Consider the following 20,789-nt stretch of genomic DNA (forward strand, 5'->3'; position numbering starts at 1 on the left):
TATTTTTCTCCGCAGTAGTTGTTAGTAACACATAAAAATACGGAACAAAGTACAATAGAAAAATTGCGGGATTTCGGAGGAAGTTATTAATTAAAATGTACACTCGTTGGCAATATTGGATTTTGTTGTTCTGCGTAGATAATCCGTAATTCGTAAACATTGACATTCTACATTCAAATCTCACGATAACCGTCAGACGACGAAGATTAACGATTTTCAAAATGAACTTAATATTATTATTAACTCTTGACAAAGCTTATTAACCTGTAAACTACATTGTATAAACAAAATCTGTAATATTGAACCCTATTTCCTTCCTTTACTGAAGCAAAAGGTTGATTGTGTGATCGATGCTTAGAAAAGATTTTAATTGGAAAATATGAAGCTATTTTTCACCTTGATGTGCCGTCATAATCTTTGAAGTCTACCTGCTGTTTATCTTTGAACTCGATCAAGCATCTGCCTTCTTGTAAACGTAAATAATGGAATTTGTTCAATACACAATCGATCTTTTGAACTGCTATTTGTATTTGTTGACTGTCAGGAACCTTGATTAGATTGTTGCCGCGTCTACGTTTTGACTGGCAAACATTAGACCGATGCGCAAACTTGGTATCATAGTTTTTTTTTTGTTAATAATCTATAAAAACGGTATATTGACTTCGCTATCAAATATTATGATTCAAAATTTTTTACGCGTGCATCTGCGCCGTATCCTGAAAATATTTGTAGTATTAAAATATTTATTTTATACTCCGTTGATGCGTTTGAATATTCTTTTTGTATACGGCTAACCTATTCTGTTTTAATGATCGTCATAAATATTGTTTTTTGGCATCGGAACATGAATTTTGTAACATTTTTACTTTAGAATAAAGGTTTAAATCGCGGTGATTGCTATTTTAAATTAAAAAATGCACTACCACGAAGGCTACAATGTTAGAGAAACCGCCGTATGTTCCATGCATTTAAAGAAAAATTAAAATCCGGTGTTGCTGTGTCGGCGCCTCTGTTTTAACGTGACACGTTTACGTTAATCGATCTATTTCGTTATTGTGATCGATTTCTTTCATTACGCTGTTAGTAGCAGTAGAGCTCCTTGTGAAAGAGTTCAAATTCAAATTCATAATAATCTTTATTTCATAGGTAAGTATTATTACACATGAAATCGTCACAATGGTTAAACTCTACCGCTCATTCGTAAGGCAGATTCCCCTGAGAAGAATGAGCAAGAAACTTTAGGGGTTGCTCTTTGTAAATAACATTTGTACACATTCAACATTTACAATATATATTTTTTTTATTAGACACATCAGAGATCGAGACTACCTCCATGAGCTAAACGGGTTACTACCACTGATTTTTGTCATCCGAGTACCCAGAAGTTGTATAATAACCTTTAGTATAAAGTTTGTTTGTTTGTTTCACTATAGTTTTAAACCTCGTGAAAGGCAAATTTTGTATATCAACCGGAATCTTGTTATAGAAGCGTAATACATTGCCCCTTAAATGATTTTTTGACTTTGTGAAGACGACTATCAAGAAAAGCTAGTTTTTTTATTCCTCGTATTAATGTTATGTCTGTCACTATTTTTCATAAAGAAATTATTATTCCTCTTAACATAAATTACATTTTCATAAATGTACTGTGAGGCTAGTGTAAGAATGTTAATTTCCTTAAACTTATCTCTCAAAGATACTTTGGGGCCCAGATTGTAAATTGCCCTAACTGCACGTTTCTGAAGGACAAAGATTCTGTTGATATCGGCGGCATTACGCCAAAGCAAAATGCCGTATGTCATTAGAATGTGAAAGTAGCTGAAGTAAACCAAACTAGCGGTTTCGACGTCTGAAAGTTTTATCGCGCGCGATTTTAAGCAGCGATGCAAGCGCGCGTCTGCATCGATACACTTGGGATTTATAGGCGATTGCATCGATACAATCGCGAGTATCGATTCCAGTCGCCGTGCGTGTGTCCTTTTGTAACAAGACCCTCATGATACCAATTACATTAAGATAAAAATTTCCCAAATCAAAACTGTCAATATTGTAACTTAGGAAAACCGGAAAATCTTTACGCACATACCATGCGAAAGTACGATACTATTATTGCAAATAGTCATGAAATAATTATAATAAAAAAACAAAAATAAATAAACTGCATTAAAATATTCAAGCATCAAACGCTGTCGTCGTGAATATAGATACGTCCTACGGGTCTACAACCTAAAAATACAGTAACTCCGGGTTTTCAGTGATATTATCCACTCTATATGAATTTAAATTTATGCTACGTATTTCGATCTCTATTTATTATTATCAGCGCAATAAGACCAGATTTGATTAAAGTTACACTAGCGAACCTCCTATATGTGAAACTTAATCAAGACTGGTACGGTGTCGGTGTTCGTCAACGCGAATGCAAATGAAAATTTTATTGAATCTCGGCGATGTATTGTGTGGAACTTAGCTCCGGCCGAGGTTGACTATAAGATGCTGTCTCTGTAGCTTTAAATTTTTATCTAGATTATGTTGTCTGTTGTTTTATTATATAGTACTTTACTACGACTACGACTACAACACAAGACTTTAAGCAACTGAAAAGCACAACATGCTTCATTATAGAACATGTGTAAATTAATAATATGAATAAATAACTTAGTTAAACATTTATTTAATGAATATATAATGAGCATAACAGATTGTGAGCTGTTACGGAATCCGTCATCCACTCAGCTTCAGCAACCCTATGAAATATACAGAGGTCTGCAATCTTCCTTTTTTGTAATTACGAGTACATATTAACTAGTGATATAACGGAAGCGTCATAACGGAAACAGAAACACATGTCATATGTAAATCTTAGCGGAAACGGAAGCGGCAGCGCAATTACTATAAATAATTCAACAAAATAATACAACAGGGCTCTAACAGGGCTTGTTTTTGGTTTAATAATTTAAGTCTAATTATTACACAACTCAAAACTACTAAAAATGCGCGCTCCACCAGCGCCTGATCCGTCGCTAACGTTGTAAATTTCCGATTAAAGTTCCGTTGCAAGTGTTGTGGAAGCAAAAATGGAAACAAATATGAAAAAGCTTGCGGAACTTCCGCAATTGCGGAAGCAGAAGCTGAGGTCTGTTGCATCACTAAACCCGTCACGCGTCCTAGAGACACACAGCGTCCTTACCGATTATGGTAAAAAAGCAATATTTTTTTATAATATTGTATTTTTTTTCAAAATGGTGGATGAAAACCCTGTCACGTTTTAGAGATAACCTGTGTCTCTTTAAGGCTGCAGTACCAAAATCGTCAGGGACACCGTATGTCTCTAAGGTTAGCCCATATACATACATACCACTTGACTTTGGGTATAATAATGGTAATAATGGCTTAAGAAGATTCGGACCGCAACAACCCAAAAAGTCACGGTCGTTGAATTAAGAGAGCAATAAGCGTACTTCTTATACTACTCCTACTAGTACGAAATAGCCTAAGCTGTTATAATACGTGTGAATTATGAATGATTACTATACGTTGCCGTAGCAACCGTGTGCGTATTCACTAATAGACGCAAACCTACAGCTGTGTTGGTTACTTTAACTCTTGTTAAATCACCTGTACTTAGTGGTTTCGGTTTCGCTTGAAGATTGACAGCGTGGTTTACCTACATCTTATAATTACATATGATGAATGTTAACACAGTTTTTATTCCTTTAGTAAATATTTTTTAATAATTAAATTACAAAGGTTATAAAGCTGGTGAAATTACAAACACATGGGACTTGTCAACTTAAGTCTCAGGGTGACGGGCGCAGTGGCAGTGCCCTCAGATCTTTGCGATTTGAAGCTCTGAGTGGCACTGCAACTGTTACGGACAGGCGTGTAGCTTACCATCAGGCGCATGACTTGTTCGTCCCGTCACTTGATATTATAATAAAAAATCTGGCTGAGTGAAGAAAAACTTTTACATATTTCTCACAGAGGGCGCTACGGCAAAAAGTCCTTGAAGCGAAAAACAAAGCTTTGCAATAAGCACAGAGAAAATCTATCTGCTGGTTTGTTTCGTGGTTAGCTCAGTTGGGGGAGCGTCAGCCACGGTATGGCAAGGTCGCTGGTTCGAATCTGTCCGGATCGAAGGAATTTTTCTTTGTATTCGATCTTTGTATTAATAATTATAACAAACTAGTAGTAATTTAATGTTACAAAAATAATTGAATATCATTGCACTAAAACAACGTGATTTTCAATAAACATAATATTATAATTAAAATATCTATTACAGGAGGGGAGCTCCCGCCGCCTTCGTCCCTATGGCACAAGATAATTATAAAGAACAAGAAGAAACACCATCACCACCATAAGAAGGAAGACTCGGTGACTTCTGAAGAGACAGAGCAGCCTGAACAGCAGGCACAGGGCAATGGCGATATTTCGCATGGATCTGTAAGTTCTAGACCTTTCTTAAAAGTTCATGATCCATCAAGCCACAAGGAAAAATAGATGTGTTCTCGAAAAACACATCTATTATTCGTTACCTATTTTTACTAAACATAATGTATACATGGTGTAGCAAAAAGATGTGGTCATACTTCTATTAGCGATTACCCATGATAACAAATAACTTTTGCAAAGTGATTAATTTAAATTCATTTGCGAAAGCTTTTGCATTTCTAAAGAATCTTCAATTGACCGCGTACAATTTGTATGGGAAATCAAATGTTCTATTACAAATCGAGTTTTTAGGTTTTCGCGGTTATTTCATAGGAAATGAAACTATTTTTTCGGATCTAAATCGTGTATATTTGTTTTTTTTTCAAACAAACACAACATTTTCGGGTTTTTTTACTCCCTCCCCCTGCCCACATTTATCGTCGTTTAGCATCAACTTGCCTTTGGCGCGTAATTAAAACCGAAATAACACCATCGACGTTGATTTCCGAAAGTATCGAAAGAACCGGGAAACAATTTTGAATTCCCGGTTCGCTCATTACAATAAAAGATCTCTTCTCTCATCGGGAATTCTCAATACTTTCGAGACTGGGATTTCCCGGATCTGAACCCTAGTCCCATGGTCACGGCTGACTGAGATTGTAAAATCATCAACCAGTTATGTCTAACATTAATGCAAACCGTCCTATTCTGTCACTATTTTTCGCTATAGTTAAATACCTTATACTTAAAATTTTTGTGACATATGGTTATGTCTTTTAGTTACACCCAATATAAGTATAAGTTGAACAAATGTCAAAATCAAAATTGTTCTATTTGGCAGCCAAAACTATAAAAAAGACAGATACAAATATTGACTTACAATTATATGGACGTCGGGTCCGCGCTAAAAAGTGTCCGAACTTATAGGGCGTTAAAATCGTATACAGAGCGTCATTCACGCTCTAGTCTTCGTTTGTTCGACTGACAGCGAAGCAAGCAAAATTAGACAGTACTGCGATGACATTACAATTTAAATTCAACGTTTTCGCTTTTTCATATTCATTTACAATGTCACTATGTTTAAATAGGTTGACTTGAGACATTTTTTTCGTGGTTTTTGTATTAGACCCGTCGTCCATTTATTTATAAGTCAATGGATACAAATTAATAATAAAGCAAACAAGCTAAATGACTCATCTACACAACATTATACAGTACATAATCTTAGCTGCTGTGGCCCGTAATGGTCAAGAACACATTAAATATACCAAACACAGAGACAATTAAGTAAAAACGGTTCAATTAAAATACAGTATTGCCAAACCGGCACTAATAATGATAATTCAATGGGATTTTATTTCAACAGCTAGTTCGCCAAGGTTCCAAAGAATCAACCGAGTCATCAGACTCCGAGAGCTCGTCAGGCGAGGAAGAAGCCGTAGCGGAAACGGGGTCGGGGGAAGAAAAACGCGAAACTCATGCTGGTGCTGAAATATCTGCGCTCGTCAACTACGTGCAGCCCGTGCACTTTAGCTCGTTCGAAAATGCAGAAAGTGAGTCAAAAAGTTCAAAATATATTTTCACACAACCTAACCTATATAAAAGTTCAAAAGTTTGCGGAGGCGGCATTAATGATAATGATGTGTGTGAAGTTCTCAATCCGCGTCGGGCTCACATGGGAACTACAGCATAAGCCCTGCCATTATGAGAGGAGGCCTATCACGAGCAATGTTACTATATTATATAGGCTAACTATTATATATATAAAGCTACAAGTTTAGACTCACTTAAAAAAATAGAACGCATACGTCCCGATATGGTGGAAAAATAGTTATTTTTGATATAAGTGCGGAAAGTTAGTCATTATTCACGAGTCTCGAGGCTAATTGGCCCGAGCCAGAGGCGAGGGTCAAGACGCGAGACAAGTGAAAATGACAAATCCGCACGTATATCAAACGACGTTTTTAATACATTTGCGAAAAAACTACATTGAAAGTAAAATAAAACAGTATTTAAACAAAACTCATTTTCTGCTAGTAAATTAAAATAATGAAATACAACCACTGCAACCATTAGTTAAAATTCTATGGAAATCTAACGTGCTGTTTTTGTTTATTTTCTGTAATATCGGTCTGTAACCACTTTTCTTATTATGAAACCCGTGCACGGTAGTGAGATACAATTTATCTGTAATACATAGAACAAATAAATATATACATAAAAATCTCGCCTGTCACCCATTCAGGGGTAGGGAGAGACTGTGGACCTCCACTCGATACGTTCATTATATAGTATTTGTAAATAAATATAAGTTTTAATGACGAATGACTTATGTACGTCACAAAGCACATAAATATTAAATAAATATACAACTTCTTTAGTTCTATGTTTAAGACTTAAAAAAACAGTAAATTAAAAAAAAACTGGAAAAGTAAAAAGCACTAGTGCGAGAAATCCAACTTTCCGCACGATTTGTAGTGCGAAAAATACCACGTTTTGAGCAACTGTATTAAAAAGATATTTATACCGTTGTACTCGGATAGGCTCCAAGGCAAAGAATCAAATATGAGAAGACCTGAATGTGGAAAATGTAAACGAGTGATCAACGGTCTACAAAAACTATAATACATGGGGGGATTTTTGTGCATTTTTATGAGATACACCCTGGTCAATTTTTGGTGATAATCGCCTTAACACATATTGCAATTTTCTTATACAGAGAAGAACCGTTTCTACGAGATGTCATCTTTCGATGAGAAGCAAGCAACTACTTTATTAAAAGAACGCCCGATCGAATTCGTCAACTACAACAAGCACCAACTGTCTCGCGTCTATCCTGCCGGCACTAGATTTGATTCGTCCAATTTCATGCCGCAAGTAAGTGTCAAGATGTATCTTCACTTCCGAAAGCACAATCTTTTCAAACACATTTTGCTAGGAAAAATATTAATAATTTTGAATTTGTTAAAAGTGACCGCCTTGTCTGGTACGTTTGTATTTCAAACGTAGTCTTACCAACACCCCGTATGGAAATAGCCCACATTACAGAGCAGTAAAAAAAGCGAATTACCTGACACACTAAAAACAATGGCGAAAAAACCTCACATTTTGTAATAAACTTAAAATTACGACCTACAAACAAAATTAAGGTACATTTATTTATTCTACCTCAGGTTTGTAGGTCCATTTCAAAAATTTATAAGATATCCGCATAAGTGATACCTCACACGAAACAGCAATAATTAATCATGTTTTTAAAAGTGAACAAAAATTCACACATCAACAAGTACACACAAAAATTCGTGAGATTCGCTGGTCCGTTCCGTAGCTTAGTTGGCACAGCGTCTGGCACGGTTTGCTAGGAGACGTTGGTTCGAAACCGGCCGGATCGGAGGAATGATTATTACGAATGTCTTTGGAAAAACGATGTTGTACTTCTTTCTTTCATCTTTTAACTGTACTTCAAATTGGTAACATTACTGATAATTCCTCAGGTGTTCTGGAACGCAGGGTGCCAATTAGTGGCCTTGAACTACCAGACGTTGGATCTGGCGATGCAGCTTAATCTTGGCACCTTCGAGTACAACCGCCGTTGTGGATATCTGCTCAAGCCTGAATTCATGAGGAGAAAGGTGAGAGGAAATTGTTTTAGCTTTAATTATTAGATAAGTTTACGTCGTGTTGCTATGTAGATTGGGTCATGGAAAAATTTCCATTTTGCAAAATCATATTTTTCAGAGAAATAAATATTTTCCTGAAATTTGTCCTATATTTTTCTCATATTTTTTGTTTGTGACACTTGTCAAAAGTTGAAAACACTGAATTCTATTATGAGAATTTGTGAAAATAAACCAAGCAGGGCTTAGAAAATTACGTTCAGCAATGTTTATATATGTTTATAACGTAATATGAATCTTCAAATTATACTTTTCTAATTTTTTTCAAATTTGAACAAGATCTACTATTTGAAATGGTAATTGCGACTCGTGATAATCGTCAGGTCCATGTGCTACCGTATTTTCTTGATATCAGACGACTTTGTAATACCAAAAGTCAAAGTACAGATTTTTCTTTAGTATTTTGTCGTTAGTTAATCACAATTTTACAGTGTAGCTATTTGTAAACTAAAATATATATTTTTTTATTGACATAATAATTTAGTCCTAAATAATGCGGGCTGTAGTTACTCAGTTATGTAGATAGTAGATTCTGAAATTGATTACGTTTTATTTTAGTAGTTGCATGACATATCTCCACTAAATTCAATGAAATTATTGCAAAACAATAAATATAAATTAATGCTGTAATAATGTCGTCTATGTTGCTTAAAATAATTTAGCTTGCCTAAAAATGTGGTGGGCGTATAAAACTATGTCCAAATTACATAAAATAATTTAGTAACTAACTTTAGTCTTATTTGTTCCCTAGGATCGTCGCTTAGACCCGTTCGCAGAAAGTACAGTCGACGGCATAATTGCCGGGTCTCTATCCGTCACCGTTCTCTCCGGACAACTACTAACAGACAAGCGCTGCGGCACGTACGTCGAGGTGGATATGTTTGGATTGCCTGCCGATACCGTGCGGAAGAAGTTCCGTACTAGAGTGGTGCCTAATAATGGGATCAACCCTGTTTATGGAGAAGAGCCTTTCAATTTCAAAAAGGTAAGTACTTTTAATTTGGTCGCATAACATTGAACGTTGTCGAATTATAATATCGATGTCATCATTACGGACACATTCGGACTGCCATTGCGTTGAAAGTTCCGTAATTTCAATCCGAGATGGAGAGATAACGGAAGTAGATAATATTTTATTTAGCCCCTCTCTCAAGGTGTCCCTAATTATTTTGATAATTTTGTTTTGTTTACGATGCGTGATATACTAACCCGTCTAATTAAATATTAGCAGAGTTCTGGTTTCTGGACGGGTCTCAAAGCTACTCAGTCTTCATTCAGTACAATAATAAATAAATGAATGAATAAATGAACGAATGTAGAATAAGTTTAACGTTGATTAAAAGAAATTTAATATCGGTGGCGGTTTACAGAAACTTTCGATGACATACCTCTCGCAGTTTAGATTAGAATTTTTTTAGTCAGATTCAGTTTCGATTGTATCCTTACGGAAGCGGTGTATGTAGGGACACAAAATTACGTAAATCCGTTTCTCACCACCGTTAATTAGAGTTCTTTGAATGTTTAAATTTCTCATCCCTGCATGCGGTGACTTCACACCGACATTGTGTTTACATGTCAAACGCCTTTGTGCCGCGACAATTTGCAGACTCAATCGATTTGTTTACATTGTAAATTATTCGCGGTTGTTAATCTTTGTGAACTTGTCTTTGTTTAGTCTGCTGTCTTGTCAAGATGACGGCACTATGGTAAAGACACTGCAGTTCGATAACAATATTGTTCTATGTGTCAAAGGGTATTTGAGTTCGCCTCGCATAAAGAGCTGCTATTGTACACTCTTGCAAGATGATGTGTTTGGAGTAGACGAGTATGTGTTGTAGCGTTTATGCTATGTATTTCGTTAGGCATTGTGGTAATAATTCGTCTTTCAATTTGATTTCCATTCTAAAACACGTATATTTGTGTTTTTCAAACAAATCGAAACGTTTCAGACCCTTAGCTTTTGTTCTGTCTATCAATCTATCTATTAAGTTATTAATCAATCTATATTAATCTGATTTATTAACAAAAGCAAAGGCCCGAAATGTCTTGATTTGTTTGAAAAACACAAATATACAAGTTTTATATTGGAAAAAATAGTTTCATTTCCTGTATGTGTTAATTCAGGTTATATAACACTATCTGTTTGCGAAATTCAACAAAATCCCTTTATCCGATTCGCAGAGATTAACATCCAAATTATTCATCCATCCATCCATCAAAGCTTTTCAATTTGTAGGATAAGTGGGTTTTGCGCTTGTTGATAATGGTAATTTCTCCAACGTAACGTGTTATCATCACTTGCAAAAGTTTTATTTTTGAATGTTATATTATAAGCTATAGGTCAGGTGGGTTTTCAATTTCAATTTATAGTCTGTTCCAATCCATTTTAAACGAACACGAACATCGTAAACAAAACAGTTTGGTTGAATTTCTAAAATAATCACTCAATAAATCAAATAAGTAACACTTTCACGTATATTTCGAAGATTTTGACTTGATATCTCATCACTTTTTCCAACAATATCCATTTGAATAACATCGTAAAATCGTATTTGAAAAATAGTAGTCAAAAAGTGAGATTCTTTTTTAAATTCAAATTCAAAATAATCTTTATTTCATAGGTATATATAGGTATATATAGGCATTATTACACTTGAAATCGTCACAATAGTTAAAGTCTACCGCTCATTCGTAAGGCAGATTCCCCTGAGAAGAATGAGCAAGAAACTCTAGGGGTTGCTCTTTGTAAATAACATTTACAATATTTTTTTTTATTTGAAACATCAGAGATCGAGACTACCTCCATGAGCTAAACGGGTTACTACCACGGATTTTTGTCATCCAAGTACGCAGAAGTTGTATAATAACCTTTAGTATAAAGTTTTTGTTTCACTATAGTTTTAAACCTCGTGAAAGGCAAATTTTGTATATCAACCGGAATCTTGTTATAGAAGCGTATACATTGCCCCTTAAATGATTTTTTGACTTTGTGAAGACGACTATCAAACAAGCTAGTTTATTTCTATCCCTCGTATTAATGTTATGTCTGTCACTATTTTTCATAAATAAATTACTATTCCTTTTAACATAAATTACATTTTCATAAATGTACTGTGAGGCTAGTGTAAGAATTTTAATTTCCTTAAACTTATCTCTCAAAGATACTTTGGGGCCCAGATTGTAAATTGCCCAACTGCACGTTTCTGCAGGACAAAGATTCTATTGATATCGGCGGCATTACCCCAAAGCAAAATGCCGTATGTCATTAGACTGTGAAAGTAGCTCAAGTAAACCAATCTAGCGGTTTCGACGTCTGAAAGAGCCGAGCCGTTTTGATAACTTACTTATATGGGGACCCCATTGCAATTTAGCATATAACGTTATACCTAGAAATACAACTGTATCCACAAGATTCAATTTTTCGTTTCTAACTACAATGTTTGTAACGGTCTCTCTAACATTGGGTAATGTAAATTTCACACAATTTGTTTTTTTCTCATTAAGAAGTAGGTTATTAACAGCAAACCAATCAACTACTTTAGATATAGCATTGTTCACATCGTCGTAGGAACATTGGTGCCTTTTAACTTTAAATAATAAGGAAGTATCATCAGCAAACAATACTATCTCATGTTTTATACCCTCCATAAGGCTAGGTAAGTCATTAATATAAACTAAAAATAAAAATGGGCCTAGAATTGAACCTTGAGGGACACCCATGCTAATTGCAGATCCTGACGATCTCGTACCGTTAACATCGACCCTCTGTACCCTACCACGCAAATACGATTTTAGAAGGTCGAGATCACGTCCCGCCACACCATAATGGCGAAGTTTCCTGACCAGTGTATCATGGTGCACACAATCAAAAGCTTTGGAAAGGTCACCGAATACACCAATAGCGTCATGTGAGACTTCCCATGCATCAAATATATGATTAATCAACTCGACACCAGCATCGGTCGTAGAGCGACCCCTTTAATTAAAGATATATGAACAGTCTATGGTTGCATAGTGCTGTCCGAAAAAAGAAACTTCCAGGTCATTCAATTAAAGTTTTCGTAATCGATTAGTAAATCGAAAATTTCAATCGTAACCGAACGAGTATCTAAGTGTAAGGAATTGAAGGAGGATTTAAAAATAAGATTTCGGAAATTTTAAATATGCTTTTGTAGGTTGTATTATTATTATGACAAATAAATGTATTGTTATTATAGCGCTTTAACTCTTTAGATTATGAGTTAAGGCTTCAAGTCTCTCTTACCCCGGTGTTTCTCTATTCAGCTTGACCTTATAAACTTATTGTCACTAGGTAAATAGACATTTCTTTAAACGAAATTTGACGAAATTTACGTCCAAAGTCAACACATAAAACGTTAATTAGGTGTAAATTTCACGACATCGTAAAACATTTTGTTTATATGGCGGTTCCGCGGTCGAGCGTTGGTGTACTTTCATCGCACATTATTTTGTATCCTAACAACAGTATCTTTTGTTTTGCGATTTTTGCTCTTATGACGTACGTACACGATTCAGAGTCGAATTGAATAGATATGTTCTAGTAGGTATATTGTTATAAGGGAATGAATGAACATAATTTTAGTCAGTTATATGAATGGAGTCACATGAGACTTGTCAACTTATGTCTCAGATCGTTGCCATTGAAAGAGTGCCACTCAGAGGCACTACAACTGTCATGGATAGCCATTTCGCTTACTACCAGCCGACTTGTTCATCCCGTCGTTTAACGTAATACAAAAAATGCTAATAATTATGGGTATTAAAATAACACTATTTTTGTCGATGTAACGTAAGAAGCTCGTTTGGCTTGTTTAAATCCCATATCTCCCTGAATGGAATAAGTATTAGTGTCTCATTTGAAAATTCTTCCAGGTTGTGCTGCCAGAGCTAGCAATGATCCGTATAGCTGCGCACGAAGAAAGCGGCAGACTAATCGGACATAGAGTCCTGCCCGTGGTGGGGCTGTGCCCCGGGTACCGACACGTCAACCTTCGTACTGAACTCGGCTTGCCTCTACCCGCTAGTTTGTTGCTGCTCGTTGTTGTTAAGGTGAAATTGTTGGCGATATTGTTTGCTTCTCTTGATCATTATGACAAATTCAATTGAAAGCTAAAAAATACTATGATTAAAAAAAAGCTTTATTGGATTTGTAAAATCACGTAAATCACAAACATTTATAGAAAATAATGTAATAATAACAAATAAAATGTAATAACGCAATGTTTTTTCTCATTGTAACTATAGATATAGGCTTTCATTTGAATTCAGCATTTCCATACTCCGAATAGCTTCCTTTCAATTTCATATTAACTTAAATGCAATGGTATTGATGTAATAGTAAAACATTCTTCTAGGTTTGAATAAAGCAATAAAGGATGTCATACTGGTGTATGATTCTGCTCTTTAGGACGAAAATATGTAGCCCTCGCTGTTATTTTACCATAGCTCGTATTGGATGAAACACATCGAACAAATAATATTTACAATTAGATTAAATATTACTATCAATATTTCAATATCAATGTTTCGTTATACATTACAGGATTATGTACCAGACCGACTCTCTGAACTAGCAGAGGCCTTAGCGAACCCAATCAAGTACCAAAGTGAATTAGATAAGCGCGAACACCAACTAGCTGTACTGACGGAAGACATGGACGTTAAGCCTGAAGAGGAGCAGCTGCAACCACGCCGACCGAGTTCCCAGCCACAGCCTGCCCAGTCATTTGTAAATATTTTAATTTTTCTGCCTATCACTTTATATGCAATAATTAAAAACTAAAGATCGTTTCAATCCATCAAACAGGTCACTTCTTTCCTTGCAGAGTTGTCATTTCATAGATTTTGGTTAGGTGTTAAAATGTTAATGAACCAAATTGCAGACTAAACAGGAGAGCGCGGCAGACGGCAGTCCGAGCAAGACCAATGTAGCTATAACGGCGACCAAGAAGCTGATAGAACAAGAATCGCTCAGTGCATCTGCGCCACCCGTCATTGAAGAGAAGGATAGTAACAAGGAGACTCAAGGTTCGTATATCGATATTATACTGTATTAGCTTAAGGGCTGACGCAAACGTCCTTAGACCTTTTTTTTCCAATTTATCAAATTTCATACTAATTAAGCGCATTATACAGGGTTATTTGTGAAATACGAACAACCTCGCAAGATTATGTGTATTACTAACATCATAAACAACAACTTTTGTAGCGTGACTTTTAATAATTCATCAGATTTTACTTTCTTTATTTTCATGTTTAGTTTGTTTCTCTCAATATTACAAATATCATAAAGCTCACGCCCAAGTCCCATAGGAGGGGTAGGCCCCTGCCTACCGTGGTCCCTACCACGGAACGCCACTTTGCTCTATCCTGACACAACTCTCGAGGCTCACATGCATCACCTACCCTTTTCATACAACTTCTCTTATTATTGTCACTTCGGATCCCAGCCTTTTTGAAGACCTCACTGATCTGATCAATATAAGTCCTTCTGAGACGTCCTCTTAGAATCCTTCCATCCACATTTGCATCACAAATCTGTTTGGTAATTCTTCTTACATCCGTCTGCTCTACATGCCCAAACCACCTTAACATTACTTTCTCTATTCTAGTACACATCTTTCACAAATTCTTTCACAAATTGCACAAATTTTCCTCAAAGAATTTCATACAAATACAGTTACATGTAATTTTATACTACTATTTGAAAAGTGAGCGTCAGTTTACAAAATAATGAAGAAACAATTATATAACAGTAAGTACATATAGAAATCAACATAATTAATGAAACTGATAAATAATTGAATTAAAATAACAATGCCAAATGTGGGTACTGTATACAGGAAATGTCAATATGAACACATAATGACTAATAAGTGTAAATTAAAGTATAACAATACGGTGAATGTCAAAATCATTAATAAATATAATTTAATTGTTTATATAGTACTTTGAATGTACTCTGCTACTGAGTAAAGGGACTTTTCCAATAAAAGGTTATTCTGAAAGGTTCAAGTGAAGAAAACATTTAAATAGATTGCTCTACTCTAAATGGTGATAACGCTCTGCGGTAGCAAAAGAAAGCACCCACGCTCAAAGTTAAGGCCTGTTCATATATAAACATTATTCCCACTGCTGTGGCTTGCGAAAAATACCGCGCGACATCTAGCTAGATATTTGTATGAAGTTTCGCGGCTACAGCAAACGCTTACAACAACGCGAACAACGCTTTGTACTGGTTGAATGAGTTTTCGACGTCACTGGATGTGACTGGAGCAAACTTAAATAAAACAAGTCCGCAAGTCAGTAGGTCACGTCTAGCCTAGTTCTCTAACTTTCAGGGTACACTGTTAATTTTTTTTAGTCTATTAATACCTTTTTCAAGCACGGACGTACCGTTGTTTTTTTAATTAAATAAAATATCACGTTGAAAAATTTGTTTCTGGTAAATATGTTATGTTGTAGAAAGTCATGGAACAATAGTTGTTGTTTATGATGTTAGTAATATAGTACTGCAAGATTGTTAGTATTTTACAAATAACCCTGCACGTTACATACGTGACCTACGAGACAAAAAAGTTTGGACATCTCTGGTTCAAAGCTTTCTGAAATAGGCTGTAAGCGTGTATCCCCATATTTTAAATTTAATAACAAAATACTTATTCAATAATAATTATATTTATTGTGTTCTTCTGTGGTTAAATTATCGAATTTGGGTTGTCATATAATGAATGTGATATTTTTTACAATTCCAGAACAAAGAGATCAGAACAAATCAAACGGCAGCTCAGATGAGCATCTAGCGGAAACAATAGAAACCCTCCTTAGTTCGAAAGTGGTTCGCGAGAAGCGACAGGAGCTCGCGCGAAAGCTCGATGCACTCAGGAGGAAGTACGATAAGGACAAGCGGCCGGTTTCCGCGAAGTTCTTTGTCAAGCGGCTGTCTTCTAAGAACATGTAAGTGAAAACCTTTAAAAAAAGAAAATATAATGTTACGTTGAATAGATTCAGAATTCAGATGTCTTTATTTTTGTTTGAATACATTTCTAACATTAATAATAATAAGTACACACTCATTCCTACCAGGGAAACCCTGTGTCGAGGGTGCCATGAATACACATAGACTACCGCAAATGACACCCAAACTTACGAGGAAATAAACAAAGGCCATACAAATATTTTCCTGGCTTGGGAATCGAAACCAGGACCGCTGCGTGGTAGACCAGCATTGTAACCGTTCAGCCACAGAGGCAGTTAACAATCAGTAGCTTAGCAAGCAACATCGGTCAAGTCGAAAATTCCATTTCTATTTTTGAATATTACTGAAATGAAAATGAAACCTGAATATGAACAAAAATGATGTAAGCAACACAGAAACAATTATTTATTATTCTTAAATAGAATGTCTATTACCATAGTATAATAAGACAAGTAGTGTTGTTCTCCCGCATAGGGTTGTCACATTATTATTTTAGCTATTCCTACAGGTTGTAAACATAATTTGAAATAATTTTGTAGGTGGTCATCACTGTATTCTCGTGCTATATTGAAATAATCTTTTCGAAATCAAGAATTACACTACATATCGTATTATGCATACTATGGTATGCCAACAATAGGTTACAAAATTTTGTGCGAAAAAGCTTAAAATTACTTGAAATTTCTTGAGCGGCGTTGTTTGCTAAGCGACGATATTTAATTTGATAGGACACGATCTACAAGTCCTTAGAACCTCATCTACTATCGTCAACTGCGTCCACAGTGTTCACCGTGATGTCGTTGTTATTTTGTTTTTTAACGTCAAATACAGTATACTAGACAAATGCGCTACAATCGTCGACCAAATCGTCACTTAATATCAGGTGAGATTGTGGAAAAGTGTTCCTCTATTAAACTTACAAAATACATTTAAAAAGCTTTTACACTGATTCTCTTTTTATGAATTTTGTCAATCTATGGTTACTAAAACTGACAAGGTATTGTTATTAGAAATCCATTGAGCGAGGCGAGCACGAGCGGCGGCGAAGAGACGGGCCCTTCGAACGAACTCGCCGCGGCAGAGCGCGAGCTGCGCCTGCGTTACCACCACGCCATCTACGGCGCGCTCGACAAGCAAGTTCGAAATGATCAGCAACACCAGATGAAAGCACTTACCGTGAGCATATTATTGCAATATTATTTAATCTATAATACATAAATTAAATAAATTTTTAATTTCATATAATATAAATAAATGAACAATTAATTACAGGATTTGTTAGAAGTTGAAAAGAAGGAGATATTGACTAGACTGGCAAACTCGCGGAAGGAAGACGTGAAGGCGTTAGCGAAGAAAACCAACAGGGACAAAGATGAGATACTTAGGATAAAAAGAGAAATTCACTCACAGGTAAACAAGAAAAATTATTACATTAAAAAAATTCTATACGGTTATTTCCGTCTGATCATCATAAGCATACCTCTCACTTGGTCAGTGGAATACTAGGGAATCGTTTTGATTTTCTCGTAGGTTCCATGCTTTCAAGAGTGTTGATCGAGTCTATCGAGTATATAACCAGAAATAGAGACGAAATGTCATTTAATTTGTTTGAAAACTATTTTGCCATATCATTACTGTGACAACTGCGTTCCGATTGGCTAGCCCGAGTTTGAAACACTTGGCGGGTGTCGTCAATGGGTGTCGTCAACTGTTTCACTTCAAATCGACCAGTTAACTTGAGCTTTGCTATAATGGACGAAAATTGCAAAATGACATGTTTAATATTGAATTACCGATGAAATGTAATTCCGTTTGTTGTGTAATTAGATGTTTTGCTGTGTTTCCCACACCACCGAATAGAACAGCACGGCATTGTTAGAGACAATATCTTTATTATAATAAATACAGAATATACGGAGACGTACACACAGGTCAGTAGTTGGCCTGTCTCTAATTCAGTGCAAACGGGAGTTGATATTTATAAGAGCTGTATCGTAATCGTATAATGTGTTACCAGGAATGTATGGCGTGATTTCGTCTCTATTTTTCTGGTTATATACTCGATGTTCGAGGGCCGATAGACACGAGGCCGAGGAGGCTGATAGGCACATAATCGTTCGATTGAATGTGCGCAGTCTGTGGAGCGCGGCGTGGCGGAGTGTTCGCGGCTGGAGCAGGCGTACGCGCGGCGCCGCGAGCAGCTGGCGCGCACGCACGAGCGCCTGCGCGCGCTGCTGCAGAAGCACCGCGACCAGGTACGCGCGGTGTCATCGCTGATGCTGCACATAATTCATTGCAAAAGGCAAACTGCCCTCTAATATAGCAGAATGTACAACAAGTGCATAAAACGCGTCATCTTACCCGAGACGAGTATACTTAAGGCGCACTTCGATTGCGAGGAAATTAAACAGCAATATTACAAATAAACGATTACTTAATTAAAATTGAATATAAAATTACAACAATTAGACATATTTATATCTAGTGCATAAAATCTTATTTTATGCAGCCTACACCCAGCACAAATACGAACTTCAAGAGCATGACAAGTGAAAATATCATTTCTGTGTGTGATGTGACCCTTCCTGTTTTCAATGATGTGGTCCTTCCTGTTTTCAATAATATTTCGATACCTCCAATGAACACTACGCCGACTTAATTTTTGGATTATTATTTTTTAATTCTAAAAATTCGTTTATATATACTATACGTCTTGTAGCTTACCGTGTCAGAAGCTAGAAGACGTCGGTTCGAATCCGGCCTGATCGAAGGAATTTTTTCTGAGTGTTCGATCTTTGTATTAATAATTATAACAAACTAGTGGAGTAATTTCACAAAAAATAATGGAATATCAATTCAATAAAAATTTAGAATATATATATACTATATAAAAAAATGTTTTTTTTTGTTTCGGGAAGCGTAGTATTAGTAAATAAATATGGCTGTTTACAAAAATGACCAAAAAATAAAGTTGGCGTAGTGTTCATTGAATAGAATTTATCTCCATGAGTGGCGCCCAACGTGGGACTCTCAAAACATGTAATTCGAACGTCAGGTAGATGTTCATTCCATTCTTGTAAACAATATTTGAGTATAAAAAGTTTATAAGAAACAGTAGGCACTCAATCGGTATTAACAGTTAAATTTGGCGCCCTACGTGGGGCTAATTGAAGCAAAGTATTGTCAAAGTGTTGCGGTGTTGCAGGAACTACTGGAGCTGGAACGGCTGTGTGGCGGCGCTCCCGAAGGTTAAACTGAGCTGTGGCTGCCTCTCCTCCCGGTGCTAGTAAGCCAGCCGCCCTTCGCCGCCGTGTGACGCGGCGCGGCGTTGGAGCGTGAATTCTGCCGCCACCTACCGAGTCACCGTTCGACTATAGTCTCGGTAGGTGAGTCTCTCTAATTGAGCGTTAATTTTTTTTAGGAATCTGTGATATTATCGCCTAAGGAGCAATGTAGGAGCGAGCGGACGAACGACGCGAGTCGTCTGCGGATCAGAAGCAACTGAGTCTCGGCAGTATTTTTCATTTTGTCTCGTAGCTTTTAATTGACTTTCCGGGAGATGTTCGTTTTGGAATGAGGCTCGTAGTCCGTTTCTCCGAGTGCATTGTGTGCGAATGTTTTTGGCAAATCTCATTGGGATTATGACGGACGTTCGGTCGATAGTTTTTACCGAGTTCTGAACATGTCGTTTATGGCTGATAGATTGCACTGTTTTCACTCCGTTTGTGCTAAACGTGTGAATATTTCGTGATATACATTAAGATTGTCTTCGTATCGTATACTGTAATATAAGGCGTGTGTTTCGGGACTAAAACTCGTTATATATTGCATTTATATATAAATTTAGTCTGTAGAAGTTGCATTCATTAACAAACGCTTCAGTCGATCGATATGCTAGTCAACGCTGTCAGAAGATTGTTGGAAACGAAAAGGGTGTAAGCTGCATTTCTTTGTGACTTTCATTTGTCTGTTTTATTATACATTATAGTCAAAAATAAGAACACAGTAAGAACGCTTACGCTTATTCGTTTCCAGTGTCGATATACGTAAATATATAATATCTATACATATCTAAAGCACGATATACTGGTTTCAAGTGAAAGTAAAGTCACGTACCTAATATTTTTTAAATAATCTTTCTACAGTTCTTCTTTTACATTATACATCATATTCGTAGTTTGTAGACGTTTGTTCTAAAAATAATATTTGAATTATGAAATTGATTCTTATGAAGGTTATTCCAATATTTTCTGGTTAGTGAATGTGTTCTTGTGGTGAGCATTTGAATGGTGGTGTTTTTTACATCTACTTTCCTGGTCTGGGTTACCCACGGAACTGTAAAATTGAGGTTAATTCCTTGGCTTCCATTCATGTCAACTTCCAAATAATTTTTTAACATAAGAATATAGTAATGATTAATACAAGGATGGAATACTAAGAAAACAATCCTTCGATTTGGCAAAAAAGTCGTTAAAAACCAAATATAAAGATCTGCAACAAGCACATAGAAAAATTCGTAAGGTCCGCTAGTTCGTTCCGTAGCATAGTTGGCAAAGCGTGTGGTACTATTGGATGCAAGACGTTGGTTGGTTGGGTCGAAGAAATGTTTTCTTAGTGTTAATATATAATTATAATCATCTAAAGGAGTAATCTCGAAAAATAATTGAATGTCATGGTTT

At 36.1% G+C, this 20,789-nt stretch overlaps 1 protein-coding gene across 1 annotated transcript; it reads left to right on the forward strand.

The window, feature by feature from the left end:
- The first annotated feature begins 3,077 nt into the window (after positions 1-3,077).
- On the forward strand, positions 3,078-19,950 carry LOC113227153 (1-phosphatidylinositol 4,5-bisphosphate phosphodiesterase classes I and II-like). Its single transcript, XM_026460032.1, has 14 exons — positions 3,078-3,198; positions 4,286-4,446; positions 5,801-5,987; positions 7,154-7,311; positions 7,929-8,066; positions 8,863-9,096; positions 13,005-13,181; positions 13,675-13,860; positions 14,015-14,159; positions 15,887-16,088; positions 17,121-17,286; positions 17,383-17,520; positions 18,246-18,365; positions 19,316-19,950. Exons 1-14 carry the CDS (start codon positions 3,078-3,080, stop codon positions 19,361-19,363), a joined length of 2,181 nt encoding a protein of 726 aa, XP_026315817.1. The 3' UTR covers positions 19,364-19,950.
- The last annotated feature ends 839 nt before the right edge of the window (positions 19,951-20,789 follow it).

This window comes from Hyposmocoma kahamanoa, unplaced genomic scaffold (assembly GCF_003589595.1).
Source record: "Hyposmocoma kahamanoa isolate Upper Pololo Valley unplaced genomic scaffold, ASM358959v1 202, whole genome shotgun sequence".
NCBI classification, from domain to species: domain Eukaryota; kingdom Metazoa; phylum Arthropoda; class Insecta; order Lepidoptera; family Cosmopterigidae; genus Hyposmocoma; species Hyposmocoma kahamanoa.

Excerpts from the sequence above, each read along its gene's own strand:
- LOC113227153 (XM_026460032.1), top strand. The coding sequence starts at position 3,078 with ATGGAAACAAATATGAAAAAGCTTGCGGAACTTCCGCAATTGCGGAAG. Across the intron at positions 4,447-5,800 it reads GCGATATTTCGCATGGATCT|CTAGTTCGCCAAGGTTCCAA; the intron begins GTAAGTTCTAGA and ends TTATTTCAACAG. Across the intron at positions 16,089-17,120 it reads CGGCTGTCTTCTAAGAACAT|AAATCCATTGAGCGAGGCGA; the intron begins GTAAGTGAAAAC and ends TATTGTTATTAG.